This window comes from Syngnathus scovelli, chromosome 5, assembly GCF_024217435.2.
Source record: "Syngnathus scovelli strain Florida chromosome 5, RoL_Ssco_1.2, whole genome shotgun sequence".
Taxonomy (NCBI): domain Eukaryota; kingdom Metazoa; phylum Chordata; class Actinopteri; order Syngnathiformes; family Syngnathidae; genus Syngnathus; species Syngnathus scovelli.
Genome location: NC_090851.1, coordinates 4550746 through 4568514, shown reverse-complemented (window position 1 = coordinate 4568514; position 17769 = coordinate 4550746). Strand labels below are relative to the sequence as shown.

The following is a 17769-nucleotide window of genomic DNA, read 5'->3' as shown; positions in this document are numbered from 1 at the left end:
TTGTTTTATGATTGATTTTTATTTTTATTTATTTGAGTCGACGAATGTGTCAACTTTTCCTCTAGCGGATGTGGAAGTAGCCTCTTCTCCGATGTTTTCTCCATCACTTGAACTCACCTCACAACGATGGTGGTCAAGTGAAAGTGACGCCAAGGAAGGAGCCTCGGAGGAGGGGGTGGAATAAAAAGCCATGCGGAGTCGTCGGTGAGGTACCGCGGGTGACCGGAGAGGATGGCGGGAGGCAACCGGGAGCTGACGGTCACCTCCTCCCCGGCGGTGGCGGCGAACGCGGAGGGAGAGGAAATAGAAGTGTTGGAGAGCACTGACGTCCTTCCAGTGGCTCCCGAAGACGTAAGTGTGAGACAACTTTATTGGTAGGCAAAAGTATTGGAACATACTCCTGAATTCGACTTATTTATCCTTTTTTTCAGTAAAAGGTGTCTATAAATTTCATTTGATAACCTCATAATTTTTATGTCCTATAATTACACTTAAAAACGCATATTGCCACTTGCTGTTGAGGGTCTACTGAAAATGACATCTCACGTGGTCAGCGTTCAGGTAACAGCCAATCACGGCTCATGCGACGTTCGCTAGCTGAGCCATAATCGGAGCACATATGATGTCATTTTCAGTAGACAGCAAGTGGCAAAATCCGTTTTTTAGGTATGAATTTAAAAATAATCTATCAAATTAACTATGGAGAAAATACAGTTCAGTATGTCTGATGTCTCCAGGTGTGCATGCCAGAAGGAGCATCATGTGAACTGAAGGAAAAAGTGTGATCAAAATGGTTTAATTCATTTAAATTTCATTCAATGAAGCAATTACTGCTGTTTATTTTATAAAGTATAAAACCACACAGTGGTGTTTTACAGTTTAAAAACACATGACAACTAGATTTTTGTTCTGGATGTCTGGAATGGATTAACGGCATTTCAATTCATTTCAGTGGGAAACGATGATTTGACATACGAGTGTTTTGAATTGCAATTCTGGTCAAGCTCCAAATCAAACAATTACTTCCATGCATCATTCTATGTCAACAACATACAGAGAAGTTCAAATAGATTTTAAATATGGACTTAAAGCACTAAAACATATTCCAGATCAATGGAACCTGCTAATGACGTCATTTAGTTTTTTGAGGACTGAGGCAGTACTCACACGAACAAGAGCAGCTTCTTGTTGTCATAAGCTTTTATATTATCTTCGGCTGCAGCTCAGTGAACACAATGATGAGGTAACAGCTCGGCGCACACGGCTTGTTAAGGATATTATTTTTAGTATCAACGTTTCCAAACAGGTACTCCAGCCTGTCTAAATTCCCTCTTGTCCTTCTCTTTTTCCTAGAAATGGAAGGAGCTGTTTGACAAGGTAAGATGTGTCATTTGTGTTCATCCTGCACATGATCTTGGTGTTATCTGATTGATTACATGCAAGCGTTTTGCTGGACTGTTTGGACGTAATTGGAGATCTTCCAAATGATACTTTTGTGTTACGACTGTTCAGTGGAACCTTGAAGGTGGAACAACATTTAAACGTTATGTGTACACAGTCTCCATGAGACTTAATTGCTCGTCAGATTGATGTTTGCTGAGGTTTGGAAGAACCTTTTCCTCCCCCAAACCCGACTTTAGAGGTTTTAGTGTAGCTGCTAGACATTTCTGTTTGCCAAGCGGTATAGTTAGATTTTCTCCAATGTGTTTGGGTCCCAACTGCTGAACATTGGACACTCTCACTTTCCGTCATTTGCATTTCAGTTTCGCCTCATTAGGCAAATGTATTTTTAGATTTAAGTAGTGCACCATGCTGTTCGTTTTAAATCCTTTTTTTTTTTTTCAGTAAAGCCTGCAACCGGGACTTTGACTTATTCTCAACGCAAACTCCTGCAGACACACACTGTAGGAAATTTGTGCGTCATCTTCATTAAGCTTGATAATTCAGTTTGGGTGACATGCACACGCACACATGGGCGAGGGCACTTTGGTAATAATCACAAGAGAGAGGAACTCAAAGCAGATGATGTTAGCAGCAGGTCGGGCTGACAGACGGTGGACGGACCCTATTACCACACGCACACACATACATACACACACAGTCCAGTCTGGGCGGCTGCCCCAGCACCTGCCTGCCCTGGGGCCCCTTCTCTTCGAGGAAATTGTATGTGTTTGTATGTATGTGTGTGTGGTATGGGGGGGTTAATGGGGTGAGCCAGAGGCTCGTGTCAGACTGCCTTTTTTTTTATCGTTGATGTTGTAAAGACGTGAGGTCACAAGGGATTACGGGAACGGCAAGAGGTTCCCTTGTGTGTGTTGATGTTCCATGAGTACACAAAAAGTCTTTCCTTTGGATTTAAAAGTGTCCACACGGCGAGGTGATGTGCTTTTATTCTTTCTGCCTTCCTCAAGTTGCCGCTTTATGTTTCTCTATTGAGCCAAGGATGCCAGAAAAGACAAACAGGAAGGAATTCATTGGAGTTTGATATGATGCTACATGGATTGGTTTTTTTTTTTTTAAGTCTAATTTGTTGACATATGCTGCAATTGATCCCGATTATGTTTAGAATAAAACGTTGCATCAATTTGAACGCCCCTTGTGTGTCAGATTCAGAAGACATTCCTGTCTGGAACGTTTGTGCGGCAGAAGCCAGACTGAATTTTTTGCTATATTTAGTTTTCAAGTGCTCCGGCTTCTTTTGTAAAAGCATAACATCTCTCTTATGATACTACAGATGCTAATGATACTGATAGCGTTTCTACTTATCAATATGTGGCTTTTGGAATCACTGATTCAGGGATATTAAGTGCTGTGTTGTGCAATTTGCATTCCATTTTGGGCTTTTTTTTTTTTTTTTACTTCCCAGGGGAGGGTTTTGTTACTTTATATGTGCTTCCCTCTGCATGTCGGAATAACACAGATAGCGGCGACGTCTTATTGAAAAACTGTGGATACGATATTTTTACCGGGGTAAGGAAAGGTAATGAGAACGAGGATTTGATCCAGAGCCGCATGCAAGCCCTCCCTAAAAACATTATTCCCAAATATACGTTTTGATACATCATGACATAACAAAACGAGTAAAGCCTCCAAATGACTTTGTCAGCAGTCAAACGTTTTTGTGGGGATTTCCGGGGATTTGAGGATGGACCGTAGCTCACGTCCTGTATTTATCTGATAAACCGTATTAAGCTTGTTTAGATCACACAACAACGTTAAATGGTTCTGGTGTCTCCTTGGGGGGGAGAATCTCTGATGGATTCCCTTGAAATGTGAAAATGTTAAAACCGCAGCTACCGAACAGACACAGTCATTAAAAGCAGTTCCAGACGTCTTGAAACTCGCCTGGAAGTTCCCGGCAGATTTTCTGCAGATCCAGTTGGAGCCTCGGAATTACAGTTATTGTCGGACATGTTTGTGTGTGGTGTGTGTGCGCGTTACACAATTACCTTTTGTGTTGACAGCCACCACGCAGTGTTGGAAATGCCCCCGGCATGCACCCACCACACAAGCTTAGTGATTAAACACTTTCACATGGCTGCCTGTTTTCCATGAAATGGCTTTTCTTGCTTGATGCCTGGGAGAAGAAAAAGAAAAGCCTCAGTGTGAGTCGAGAGATTTGAGCGATTGTACGAGTAGGAGTTGATATTCAAGGGAGTTTGTTCGTAACAAATATTGTACAAGTAGCAAGGCTTGAAATTGATATATTTTAACTTGATGGATATTAGGAATATTTTATCGTAGTAAATTTTCTGGAATAATTTGCTATTTTGTTGTTCAAAGTGGACTTGATCACCTGTGTCAGTCTTAGGTTAGCTTAGCATTGCTTCTTTATCCTCCCTGTGCTGCGACATCTTTTTTAATGTACTTTATTGACACCTACAAGTTTGGAATGCAATAGTATTAACCATGTGGCCAAGTGAGGGGCTTTTCCTTTTCCTAGCAATTTTCAATTTTTTTTTAATCAATATCGTCAGTGGAACGCTGATATGCTTCTCGGTATAATTGCCATCGACATGTGCACAGATGGCAAGGTCGCTCTCTGCTGACCCGTTCATCCAACATTCCCAAAACGACTGACACCAGCCGAGTCTAGAGGATCCCAAAGAATTTGAAGAAGCTGCTAATTACCGTCAGCGTATTTAAAAAGAAAACAACACATGACATCTCAAATGATTTAATTAAAAGATTTCATTCTAGATTATTGTTCTCTGCTGCTTCTCCACCTCAGGGCCATAAATAGATTTTCATCCTGAAAAGCAGCGTTCCAGCTGGCGGAGTGTGAAAACAGTTTCCGCTTTTATGCGGAGGTACAAATAGCTGCCGCGCCTGTTGATCGGTAAATGGGAAAAAGACGATGTGCCAAGGTTGGCCGTAATTGGCTTCACACTTGAAACTCACAGCAGCGCCAATATGAAATTGAAATGTTCCATGTGCTAGGTACAGTTTGCAATCGTTGATGATTTCTGATTTTTATTTTTTGTGTAACTTTAAAATTAATCGGTCAGTCAAAGCATGGGATGGAAACGGAGTGATTTCTATCTTGTTTTTCCCAACAATGCATTCTAATTGTGTGTGTTTGGAATATTAAAATGCAATAAATTGACCTAAACATAACTGGTTTGACACCATGTGGATTGTAGGATAGAGTAGCAGTTGCCATGACAACACAAGAACACTGACCAGGCAGGTCAGCACATATTAGTTAGCGTCAGTCCGTTTCATTACTGCAATTTTTTTTATTTAACAAAAACATATCCCTAGCTTCTTTCATCGTGCACTACAAATCTTTGTCAGATAATTTTGAAGCATTTTGAACAGAATGGTGGGTAAGTCTCTATTCATACCTAAAAAAAAAAAGCTGGTTGAATGAACAACAGATGGACTCCTCGTCGACACAGCAAATTCTTCTTTGCTTCTATTGCTTCCATGGGATTAGAATGACCAATAATAATAATAATGCGATTGTGTGTGAGCACGCCCGTTAGCTGCCTTCTTTTGCGGCCCATTAGCGAACGTTTCACCGAGTGTGCAATTTGCGGGGAGGAAGTTTAGTCTAGCAAGGCAGATGGCACACTAACAATCCTCAACAAAGGCAGACGGCAACTCCAATCCGCCACGTGTACACGCCTGTGTTAGATTTATGATGCCAGATACGCTCTCTAAATCGTTTGTTGGCTTTTCTGATCGCTTTTTGTTGGCTTTTCTCAACTGTCCGTGAAGCAAACTGCCTCACCGGCATGTGGTTAGAATAAGTTAGCACAATATGCGATGCTTAAAATGATATCATCATCATACGAACATGTCACTGTGATTTGTATTTTCATGACGGCTGGAAATGTTCTGTGTGCTGGTCTTGTTCCTTTACACAATGTCTTGTTGTTTTGTCTGGCAGAGGCGTTTTGGTTCTGGTCTCTATCTTGTGTCAACAAATCCTTTGTCAAATTCTTCTAAGCATTGCTCAGATAGAACACACAAATATCTTTGTTCCAACATCTTGATTGTGATCTGCAAAAAAAAAAAGATTGACCTTGACTGCTGCAGGCACTGATAGGTTCGAATTGGATTTTGCAGACAATGATGACAGTAATTATTCTGAAGATGCATCTCAATAAGATATAATGAATTTAATTCCAACCGTGATGTGGAAATAACCAGATAGATTATATAAATTCATTAAACACAGGAAATTAAACTTCAGGGGAAAATTTTCCATTCAGTAGCGCTAGGAAGTGTGCTAAGCCATTTGACTGGTATGGAAAAACATCTTCACCATGTCTTTACATTTTATTTATCAACTATGATGTAACAAAATAGCTACAACACTTTATTTCGGCAGTCTCAGCTCATCCAAGGTGAGCGACAGTGCTTAGTCATAACGGCCCGACCTTTAGTTTTCCGTTCCTGTATCATCTTTCAGGACACGGCTGATGAAATTTGACAACAGTGCCAAAGTGTTGAAGTAGCAACTTTATTCTACCTTCATAATTCCTGCTATCTCCCTAGATGGCCACCATAATTAATGAAATTGATCATTACAAGTTGATTGGCTGATCAATAGACCTTTCACCAAAACAACCCTTTTTCCTTTCTCCTCCACATTTGCAGGAATTGAAGGGGGGGGGGGGGGGGAGCAGACAGTCGCAGCTCCATTTGCCAGCTATTAGCAATCATAAATCTGCTCTGAATGGAGCCGCTGCCGTCATTGGCGCTGGAGCGGGTGTTGACCTCCATGGGCAGGCCCGGAGGAGAAGAAGCGATTGAATGCGAGAGGAAGACAGCCAGCGAATAGCTCGTTAAACAAATGTTTCTCCCCTCTTTTTGTTCCCCTTCTTCTCGTTGTATAATTCCAGCCAGAGTGCTTGATAGAAGCTTTGGCTTGACGGTAATGAATGGCTCTCACCTCGCTGTAAAGGGGAGGATTTTTGCCAGATGAGGTCACAGACGTGCGTCTGCCTTTAAGATTGACCCCAGCGCGCCCTTTGCCTGACTGACACGGCCACTCCATCAAGGTTTTGTTGATGCTTGTGTGCCTTTTGACTATCTCGGAGTCTTTTATTGCAAAACGTTGCCCCCCTTCCCCCCCACCATCCGGAGGGACTTTGCGCATCTTGTTGATGTCACAAGCCGTCTCTCGGGCGTGAATGCTTTGGTGAGCGGCAGCAGCAGGAGGTTAAGTGTTTATATGAACACACGCTAAAGTGCCTGCTGAGAGGCGCTGGGCTCGACCCCCTTTTCGCTACTCCAGACGCCCCAAGGCGTCCTTACTCTCACGCCTCCTCCTTCATTCCTTTAACTAGTCCTGAACCATTTTATGAAAAGATTGAATTGTTTTTGTTTGTACAAAATCTGCAATTTCGATTCGAATCACAATTTTTTTTTAATTAAGTCTAATTGACTAACATGACAAAATTTGAGCTGTAAAAATTAATTCAGTAATCGACAGTTAATTGCAGTAATTATTCATTATTTTCTGTAGCCATTCGTGCAAACACGCATTTATCCTGCTTTTAGTTTGTAAATCATCTAAATTGGTTTAAAAAAGAATTGTGAGTACCTTTCGTACCGTCGTTGAATTATTTTATTGCTGTTTTTTACTCACTGAACAATATTAAATCAACAAGAACAACTGGTTACTAAACAGGAAACAGGCAAAATACCTTTTTGCAAAACAGTTATCACATCAATGGCTAGAATAATAATTGAGACGATTAATAATCGTTTCTGGAAACTCCGATACTAACGGCACTACAGAAAATTCCATCATACCATCAGAAAATGAACAGACGGCACCGTGACGTGAATGACATTAGCCGGGATCAGAAAAAAAACTCAGTTTCCTAATGCGTGCATAGTCAAGTAGGGATTTCATAGACTAGCTCATCTTCAAGTATGTGTCAAGTGTTCAGGTGCGCACGTGGCTGCTTTGGGCATGGCGGTTGCTTGGTTACGGACCATTATGGTGAGAAAGTGGTGAATGTATGTGATGGCCTCAGAAGGCTGCGTAGGCGAGTGTGTCTGTATCATGCTGCATGTATGTGCGTGTGTGATCCCTAATCTGTTTACCCGGACTGGCGGCTCTACTCTCTGATTGGCTGGTTTACTGTAAATAATAAGAGAGGCAAGTGATTTTTTTTTATAAGTGATTTTTTTACAAGTGATTTTTTTTATCACTGATTTTTTTTTCATTATAAGTGATGTAGTAAGAGCACTTAAATTAAATTTGCCTTAATTATCTTCTCCATCCATGATGTTGAAATGAGTCCAACTTCTTGAAACTTTTTTTTTTCCCCAATTTGGTGCTTCTGTGATGCCAGTGAACACAAATGACAAAGGGGTCGGCCGGTTAGGACAGTGCTGACATTTCATGGTTGCCGTCTTCCGTGACGTGAATGGCGAATCCAAACGCTTGACCTTTTCTTGAGGGGTTTTCCGCAATAGGAGAAGCGATGTCTGGGCACCTAATAATGTGATAGTCACAGCTGCTTGTCACATTCCTCATGTCGTCTTCGGAGGATTGAATCGGAATAGCAATTTCGCCCCGTGCAGCATTCCTGCATCTTGACCTTCTCGGCTAAACAATAGTTCTTTTGTCTGGATTACTCTGAATCCTCGCTCTGTCGGAAAACAATGAAACAAGCAGCAGTGCCGCTTCGAACCAGGAGCTGTCAGGTCAGACACACACTGTGGTAGAGGTCATCTTATCCGCTTCAAGTGCTTCATTTCTCATCTCGCCGGCCTTACTTTGTATACAATGACAATACATTTCTTTTCATTCCTCAGATCAAATGAATGAGAGAAACACAGATGGATTTGGAAAAATAGCCCCCATCCATCGCCACGTTCGCATCCATAACATCAGGTGGCCTCGCACACTTAGCTGTGTTCCTTTTTAGCCAATGTCAGAAAGAGTGAGTCCTCCCACCCCTCCCATTCAGACCGCCGCCCGCTGACAAGCTGTCGGCTCCATTCAACTTGAACTAGTCGGCTAAATGGGGCCAAGTCTGCTGGCGGGCCCGACGCTAAGCCCCCAGACCCACACCATGTCCCTGAGCTTACGACGGCCAACGGCGCTGATAATGTACTCTCTCAGCTGTGGCAGATAAGGTGACAAAAGGGTGTGTGTCTTTCGCTGGTCTGTGTGTGTCTGTGTGTGTGTGTGTGTGTGACAGAAGGACAGAAATAGCGGCTCAAAGAGTGTCACATTGAGCACGACCCCACCCCAGTGTGAAGGAGCTGATTAACATGAGAAGGCCGATGTGTTTCCATTGTACCTGCTCGCTGCTCTCCCTTGGTGCAATTAGTAAAGGAAACGAGATCACGTCTCCTGCACTTCCTTCCTTCCTGCACTTCCTTCCTTCCTGCGCTTTCTTCCTTCCTGTGCTTTTTTCCTACCTTCCTTCCTTCCTTGTGGAATCCACTTTTCTGACAGTATTATTTGCCTATATTCACATTACCCATAAAAAAAATAAGATGTCAAATCCAAAATGTGGCACACCCACTATATTGGCAGCGCACGCACACCCTGTGGGTCTTGTCACGCCAGTTGCCACGGTGATTAGCCACAGTCATGCCTGCCATTCCGCATCAACCTGCAGGGGGATGTTACTATTGGAACATTGCGACTCCTCCAGGCTGCTGTTTTATTTTTATGCCATACCCGTCACTCTTGTCATGTCACACAAGCAAAGTGGAAGTCAGTCTTTGCACGGTGTTTGTACCTGGAGCTAGCTAGCATGTCGAACGAGGCAGTAGATGGATGTCGACAGTAAATCATGGCCGTCACTGCTGTGCACTTTGTACCCTGGGTCCTGCAGAGCTCGGCCGGCTTGTCTGTAAAATTCAATTTTCAACATAACTAAGAATCAATAAGAGGTTGTCTCCCCCCCCCCCCCCCCCCCCCCTTCACTTCCCAAACAGTATTTTCAAGATTACATTTTTGCTTTTTCTGAGTTTCACAAGCTGCTTTATTTTTATGTTTGGACTCAGTCAGTCACCTGAAGGCAAGCTATTTTCAGCATTTCTTGTTTTTGTTGCCTTTCTGCATATTTGATACAAGGCTGGACGTTTCTTTGGGCTTTAGGCAAGTCCTTGATATTTATGTTTTTAACAATGAGAATGCAAAACACCCTGCAGCTCTCTGAAAGACCCCCGATGCCCCGCTGCCTCGCCTCGCTGCCATTTTATTCTCCAGACTGCAAAGATCCTTTCAGTATGAATGCTCATTATAGAAGAGAATATTTTGCATTTGAGGTTTGTGCACATTTTTTGTGTACTTATTTTAATTTGGTGCTTTGGCCTTTCACTGTTTTGTAAGCCGCTTAAGTTAAGACAGCAACTTTGTTTAAATTATTAAAATGCTCTGAAGTAAACCGCTTTTAAATTTAATTGTGTTTAATTTCAACAGGAACAGTATAAATCATGTTTTTAGGATGGATAGGAAGACACTTGTGTTTGGACTCGCTTTCACTTTGTGTCGAAATCAATTGTTACTGTCAGACAAGTAAGCACACATCACGCCAGATGATGGACATATTTAGGAGTATTATTTTGTTAACGTGTGTGTGTGTGTTTGTTGTGTGTATGGGGGAGGTGTTCTGTGAGGGTCTTGGATTGAACTATAATCCTTTTGCCCTGGTTGGAAATGACCCTCTTTGGTCTGGTGCAAACAATATGACACAATATGACAATCAGGACACACACACATGCGCTTACCCGTCCTTCATTGTCTTAGTCGTGACATTCACTGCATCGTGTTTTTTTTTTCATTATGGGCAAATGCCTGCAGCAGAAAGTGGCTGATTTGCTGCAACACAAGGTTGGTTGGCTCTTTTTGTGAACTAAAACTTAACTTTTATATAAAACGTGTGTGTGTGCCTAGAATAGTTGTGGTGCGGTGTGCGGTGTGCTTTCCTGGGGACAATATTGTGCGAGTTAAGAGATGCAGTGCAAGTTTAATCATAGTCAGCCTGTTTCTTTTTTTCTCATCAGGGAGCCAATATGTATATTCCGCCTCCTCTGCAGCAGATGCGAAATATTTTTGCCCGTCCTCATGTCTAGTTCAAGTGCACTTGCCTAGTGTGATTATTTACTTTTTTTTTTTTTTTAGACCTTGAGAACAGTATGTGCATCTCCCACACACGATCAACATTCTGTTTACTGCCTGGTGTCACGCAACAAACTGAACTGGTTCAAATGTGTCAGCGTGGGTGGGGAAGATATTGTACTACTTTTGTGTTTATTAAATTCATCAGCACTCAAATTTTTAACTACATTTTCTTGGAAAAACGAAATAAATTGTGGTCGAAATTCCTTTCGTTCGTTTCGTTGGGCCACAGAGAAAAGAAAATGGCCGCTTGCCAAGTTCCATGTTGTTGCCTGATGTCCTGCTGACTATTTGGCAAACGGTTTCTGACAGCCGTGAGAGGCATAATTCTATATGTAAGCTATCTTTAATGAAAATAGATGCCAAATCCTTTTTTTTTTATATCAACCTGCTTTGTCTTTCTGTGTGTGTTCACCTACAGTATGACGTGGACAATTCGGGCTTTATCAGTACCGAGCGCTTCAGGGACCTTTTGGCGACGCATGGCTCCGAGCTGGACCCCCACAAGCTCGAAGTCCTCTTGGCCCTGGCAGATGGTAACGCAGATGGAAAAATCTGCTACCAGGATTTCGTCAACCTGGTGAGGCGGTCACGACTTTTTAGTTATTTTTCATAATTGGCGACCTGAGACCTGGCAACTGTGATGTCATTGTCAGTTGGTAGCAAGTAGCAAAATGGCCGCCCCCTGAGGAAACAGTGATTTTGCTGTATAACTCTTATTCCATAATTTTGACTCTTGAGGGCACATACAACATATTATTATTGTTCCCTTTTAATGCTGTTTTTAAATATAGGAAAACAAAGTGAAAAAATATTCCAAATATAAGGCAGACAAATAAAAAGTGCACCCAAATGAATGCTAGCATTTAAACACGCTAACGTGCTTTTCTGCAATCTGCCATGTTTACCTCTCTTACCTAATTTCCTAACCTGGAATAGAATTTTTTTCTGCTTTAAGGCAATATTTGGAGTCTTTTGGAGATAGAGTATTGCTTGAGAGTGTCTCCATGCATGCGTTGCCCCTGGTGTGCTGTCTGAAAGTGGCCATGGCAACTTATCATTTTCCCACACTTTTTTTCCTCCTGACATAAAGGGGGAAATAATTGGCTTCTACTAAACTTCTCCAGATACTGATCCCTAGTGTAATGCTAAAAGTCTCATGAAATAGTGCAAGAAAACTCAGCTTCTACTTTTTTCCTGATTTTCCATTTTTATAAGTCTTATATTTTATACTTAGTTTTATCTGCAAACCACAAGATTTATCATTTTGGCACGCTGTAGGCTTTCCGATGCCACATATTTATTTTGTACGAGTCGTTTTATATCTTAGTATCTTTAACATTTGTACCTTGAGTGTTTTATTATTTTCTTCAGTTTGTTTTTAAAATGGAATAATAGTATGCAGGAGAGTCATTATGTTGTCATGGAGATTGTTGCAAAGGCACATTGACTATAGTTGCGCTGCAAAGTCTCATTGCAGCATAATCTTTACTACTAATTTGTACAAACGATTAATAATAATAATTTTACAAAGAAACTGTGGAAGCACTGTGCAAGACTAAGTTGACCGCTGCAATGCAAGGAACATTTTTGCTTGCAGTTCAACTCCTTGGAGGCAGACAGTGGTAAGGGGAGGAGTTTTGTTGGTTGCTAGGTGATGATAACGGCATTCTACGATCTGTGTGGCCTGTTCTCAGAAAGCGCTGTTATGGCGCTTCAGTCATGCGTTGAGTAGATTTGACAGAGTACAGTTCTTGACAAAAGTATTGGAACACTGAGGCCTATTCCTTTATTCGCCCCGTGTTCACTTAGACTGCATGAGTGTGTTGAACTTCATTTCAAATGTCTCTGATTTCCAGATGAGCAACAAGCGCTCCAATAGTTTCCGGAGGGCAATCCTCCAGGGGGGCAGGCACTTAAAAGGCAACAGTCTCCGAGATGAGGTCGGCCTGGGTCTTTCCCAGCGCCTGGTCCGACACGTCGCTTATGAGACGTTGCCGCGCGAAGTGGATCGCAAGTGGTATTTTGACAGCTACAACTACTGGCCCCCACCATGGCTGATCTTGACCATCACCATTCTTGAGGTAAATGATCAAGTATGAGAAGAGAAAAGGTGGAGACTTAAATGCCACAACTGTTATTCTCAAGTACCATCTAAAAAAAATAAACAAATAGTAGTAACGAGCCATGTTTGTAATCACTGTAAATCACTGCCACTGTCTGTATTTTACGTCCTAGGTAGTCGTTTTCTTTTATTATGGATGTCATCTGGACCGCCTAGTTCTGCAGGTATCCAGCCCATCATTCCTTAAGAGTCCTCTACCTTACCACCCGCAGCTCCGGGCCCAGGCCTGGAGGTACCTCAGCTACATTTTCATGCACACCGGGTGAGTCTTACAGTCAACTACAGACTCCATTTATAAAAAAAAAAAAAAAAAATGCAACATAGGCAAGAAAAAACTTTAACACACATGAGACTTGGTGATTGGAGGTCATCCCTCAGCATGTCACATGCCCTGGAGATGTCCCTGAGTGTTTGGTCAGGCCTCACCCAGTTGATCAATATCGTTTCCTTCCTGATCATTGAACCATCTGGCGTTGGTGGTTTGTCATGCGCTAAATAGATTATTGGCACACTTGGTAGACATTGTTTGCGTTCTTGTTTGCTGGGAACGTTTGCACTCATTCCTGCTGCGGCTCTTTGTTGTATGCTCAACGCAGTCCAAACTTTTTGAGCTGGGCTTTATTTACCGCCGCTTCCTCCTTTGCGAGTTTGTCATTTATCTGTCAACAAACATAAAGCGGTGCTTTGATTCAGAAAGCGAACATGAGCAAATGAGGGACAGATGAAGAGAGGCTCGATTATTATGGATTTTGGACATGAATGAGTGTGTCCGCTGCTAAATGAGAGTTAGACAAAAGGACACTGAAGCTCCGAAGGTTGACGGAGAACTTTTTAGATTAGTTATTATAGTATTGCTTTTGCTCCAAATCCTACTACACCTCCATGAATTGTTTTTTCTCCTGATTATTCCATCTGCATGTTTGTGTGTGATAGCATTGAACACCTGAGCCTGAATATGGCCATGCAGCTGCTGGTGGGAGTCCCCCTGGAGATGGTCCACGGGGCGGCGAGGATCGGACTGGTCTACGCGTGTGGCGTCTTGGCAGGTGGGTGGGCCACCAAGCGCTGCATGACTTCATATTAATTGACAATACACGTACATCTTCTCTCTGATATAAAAACACAAGGTCTCACCTTTCAAACCTAATTGCTCGCCCCATCTGTTTGCTCGTTCCGATTATGTCGTATGTATGTCTGTGTGATGGGGGTCTTCTGGACAGATGGCTCTGTGTTGCTTTATTCCTTCCAGTTGTGGGGGTTGAGCAGGGTCCCTCAAAAGCCCCCTCTTGACATGTACAACAGTGCCATAAGAGTCATAGCTAGGGTAGCTCAATCAAATAAAAGGCATAAAATTGCACTCAATAATTGGTTCAATAACAAACCAAAGATGGATTTTCATCTTTTAATGAAGCTATTGTCGTCGCATTCTTCTCGCTTCATTATTCTTCACAGGCTATTGTTGTCGAGGGGAGTGTGTTAAATATGAAATGCTGCATTCAGACTTTTGATTACTATTCATGCAAATTGTCTCCGTCTCTGAATCTCTCCCACTGTGTGGTTGCGGGCGTGTGTGTGTGTGTGTGTGGTGGTTGAGTGCAGAGGTCAGTGACAAGCCCCCTGCGGGTAGCAGCCGAAGCGGCCCGTACAGAATTAAGCCCAGAGTGAAATGAGCAGGGAAAGGTTGCGTAAATCAGGCACACGCAAGTCAGCTGTTTTAATTAGATATCGACCACCAACGGCGAGAAGGGGGAGGGCGGCTTTTTGTATCGACCGTGCCTGCTTGCGAGTCATATTTCCTCTCAGACATCAATGTGATCAAATAAACATCAGTGTAAATGGGGCGTCACATTTTGATCACCCTCACACATTCACTGTTCAGTCATTACTTGCAAGTATATATTTTATCACTTATTGACAGCTAAATTTAACATCCAGCTATAAAAATCGAATGGAGCGGCTTTGTTAGTGGACATTAATAAGAAAATAATGAATCTGATTAATTATATATTCATGTATGTATAATCCAGCTTTTGACTATTTTAGTTAATTTTTTTTAATTCATTTTCACCTTGCTAGTCTAGCGTTATTTTTGAAGTCATTTATTAAAAAGTTTTTATATATATCACTAAAATAATCCAGTGCTAAGAACATCCAAACAAGCATGACAGGGGCTCAGCTGGCATATACACAGCGAGGTCAAGGGCAGAGATCATAGGTCAAGTCTTGAGTTATTGAGCGGTCAATTGCCTTCTTGGTAGGACGCACACTCGTGTCCTTTTGTGGGATTCAATGAACTCGTATGTCGACAGCTGAATGAAGGCTGTAAACAAAGGAAAACAATAAAAAGCAAACTTCATGTTTAGGTGCTTTACATGCAGCCAATTGTATTTTGTTAACAGGATAAACACTTTAGTTTCCAGGGTCAGAATAAAATCTTTATTGCTCATTTAATCCAACGCTAATTCAATTACGGTAGCTTCACATAATCACTAGGAGATTCTTTTTAATGGAAGGAAAATGGATAGTTTCATTTTATTACAACTGTGAAGCCTTGAAGTAAAACTGTATGGATTGCTTTCTCATTTTTCGGTGGGCAGTTCAATCTAGACACACTTTGAAGACTTCCCGTATTGGTTCTAAAATTAATCTCCGTGACGTTTTCTCATATGTGATGCATCTGATCTCCGCAGGCTCTCTGGCCGTGTCCGTCACTGACATGACGGCTCCCGTGGTCGGTTCGTCTGGTGGGGTGTACGCTCTGGTTTCCGCTCACCTGGCCAATGTAGTCATGGTAATAAGTGTGTGTGTGTCTGTGTATTGTGTCAACGTGATGAGTTCGATGGTTATCACATCACTCACGACACTTCATCATCAAAGCAGATTCTTTTTTGGGACCCGGCTGCAGGTGCAGAAGCATCTGAACATGCCGTACATTCCTAAACATTTTGTGAAGGGAGAAGACTTGATTTTGGACCCTGATATTGATTGTCTTACTGTTCATGCTGTCTTTCCTTTATAGAACTGGTCCGGCATGAAGTGTCAGTTTAAATTATTCCGGATGGCCATGGCTCTGGTGTGCAGTAAGTCTGATTGATTTCGTCAACCTGTAAGATATTTTAACCAATATTTATTGAACTTTTTTTTTTTTCTTTGCACACACAGTGAGTGTTGAATTTGGCCGGGCGGTGTGGCTCCGCTTTTACCCGCCAGCATTTCCTCCTTGCCCCAACCCCAGCTTTGTAGCTCACTTGGGCGGGGTGATGGTGGGTCTCACCTTGGGCGTGGTGGTCCTGCAGAACTACGAACAGCGGCTTCAGGAGCAATCCCTCTTTTGGATCTTCTTCTGCGTCTACACTTTGTTTGTGCTCTGCGCCGTGTTCTGGAACATTTTTGCCTACAGTTTGCTTGAAGTGAGATTGCCTCCACCACCATGACACCATTGTCCTGATGAAGTAGCATCAGTTGTAACAGAGGCGGGATGTAGCAGAACTGTGTGCGCTTGTTCCCCATTTTGATCTTCTGTATGAGGACAGCACAGTGGGGAGTGGTTATTACATGTGCCTCGCACTTAAAAGGTTCAGGGTTCCATAGTGAGCTCCGGCCTTCCAGTGTGGAGCACTCTCTGCTTCCACCCACAATCCCAAAACCTCACTTACGTATTTCTGCATTTGCCAAGTGTGGCAGTTTTATTTATTGCTAATTCATTTTTTAACTTAATATCCAAATGAGCTAATCCACTCCTTTCCCTTGAGGTCTCTTGTTTCTTTTCTGCAAATGCTTGAATGTCAAAGAGGTTTACTGATAGATGTTATAGCACCACCTCCTGCTTTGGCATGAACTTGCAGCCCAAATGCGCCAAAACCACTAATATTAGTGATAATGATACCTTTATTTTTGACATGAGGATAGGAATTTTATTTTTAAATTCATGTGTATGTGGACATTAGTCTCTTGCTACACTCAACCCGATGGTGCCTACTCATGACTTGGGAAAAGTAAATCTGCACAACTCTTTTTGTCATCACGAGAGGTTTACTATTTTGGATTATTGTGAACTATTTTCTGCAATAAAACATGCAAACTTTGTTTTTTTTCAAAAAAATAATACAAATTTGGAGAGTTTTTCATTGTGCATCAGCGTCATCATAAGGTTCATGGTTAATTTCCAGTTCATAAATTGTGAGATGAGACGGTTCTATTTCATCATAAGGCTTTTTTATATTCAATGTCCTCCAAACCTTATTCATGTGTCTTTGACCTTGTTTGTAACAACTGCATCAAAATGTGTGTATACAGCTCAATACATAAGCACAAGTGCCATTCAGAAATGATAAGCTTTCAGATGTGATGCCAAACTGTTGTGTTTAGAGATTGTAAACGTCTGCTGATTTTAATTGTTGTTGGTATGATGGCGATCTGTATTATGACAACAAAACAAACAGCTGCCCCTCAAGTGTGACTTTGACTCACTGAACCGATGTTAGTTCACACTCAAGTTTGTCATGATGCAAAAATTGGAAAGAGTTGTTGTATTGATTTGAGCTTTCGTTGGTACTGTAATTTTAACCTCGTGTTACTCTGGTAACTGCTTCGCACAAAACTGATTAATGTATATTTAAACACAGATTCACATGTTTGCTGTTTTTACTCTGAGATATTGATATGTTGCGTGCATTGTGTGGCCTGTCTGCATTGTATATAATATCTTGTATGCCTCCTATTTAAAAGTGAGTCTGAAAATAGTCTACATATATATCATCGGGACTGTGACACGTCACTAATGTGATGGATACTAATATTTTAACATTGTGGATATTTTGTAGATTTGATATGTAAATACTGGAGTAATTAAACCGTTTTATACAGAAACGAAACTGTTGATTATTATTAAATATCCATACATCCATTTGCTATAGCGCATGTCATCATTAGGTCAAAAGTCAACTCCTTGACCTTCAAAACTATGATGTAGATCTGCTAGGGAGTTTATTTCTTTTTTATATGTATTAGTTCTGCGTCAAGCTATACAACAATAGTG

General features: G+C 41.8%; 1 protein-coding gene across 2 annotated transcripts; it reads left to right on the top strand.

The window, feature by feature from the left end:
* Positions 1-202: 202 nt before the first annotated feature.
* rhbdl3 (rhomboid, veinlet-like 3 (Drosophila)) lies at positions 203-17637 on the top strand. 2 transcript variants are annotated; one of them, XM_049721339.1, is made up of 9 exons: positions 203-351; positions 1354-1377; positions 11028-11186; positions 12466-12690; positions 12845-12993; positions 13665-13777; positions 15422-15522; positions 15751-15811; positions 15894-17637. In XM_049721339.1, the coding sequence occupies exons 1-9, from the start codon at positions 232-234 to the stop codon at positions 16163-16165; spliced, it is 1224 nt and encodes a 407-aa protein (XP_049577296.1). In that variant the 5' UTR covers positions 203-231; the 3' UTR covers positions 16166-17637. The 2 variants fall into 2 exon arrangements, with proteins under 2 accessions (XP_049577296.1, XP_049577297.1); XM_049721340.2 differs by lacking the exons at positions 203-351; positions 1354-1377 and adding an exon at positions 9914-10318.
* Positions 17638-17769: the final 132 nt, after the last annotated feature.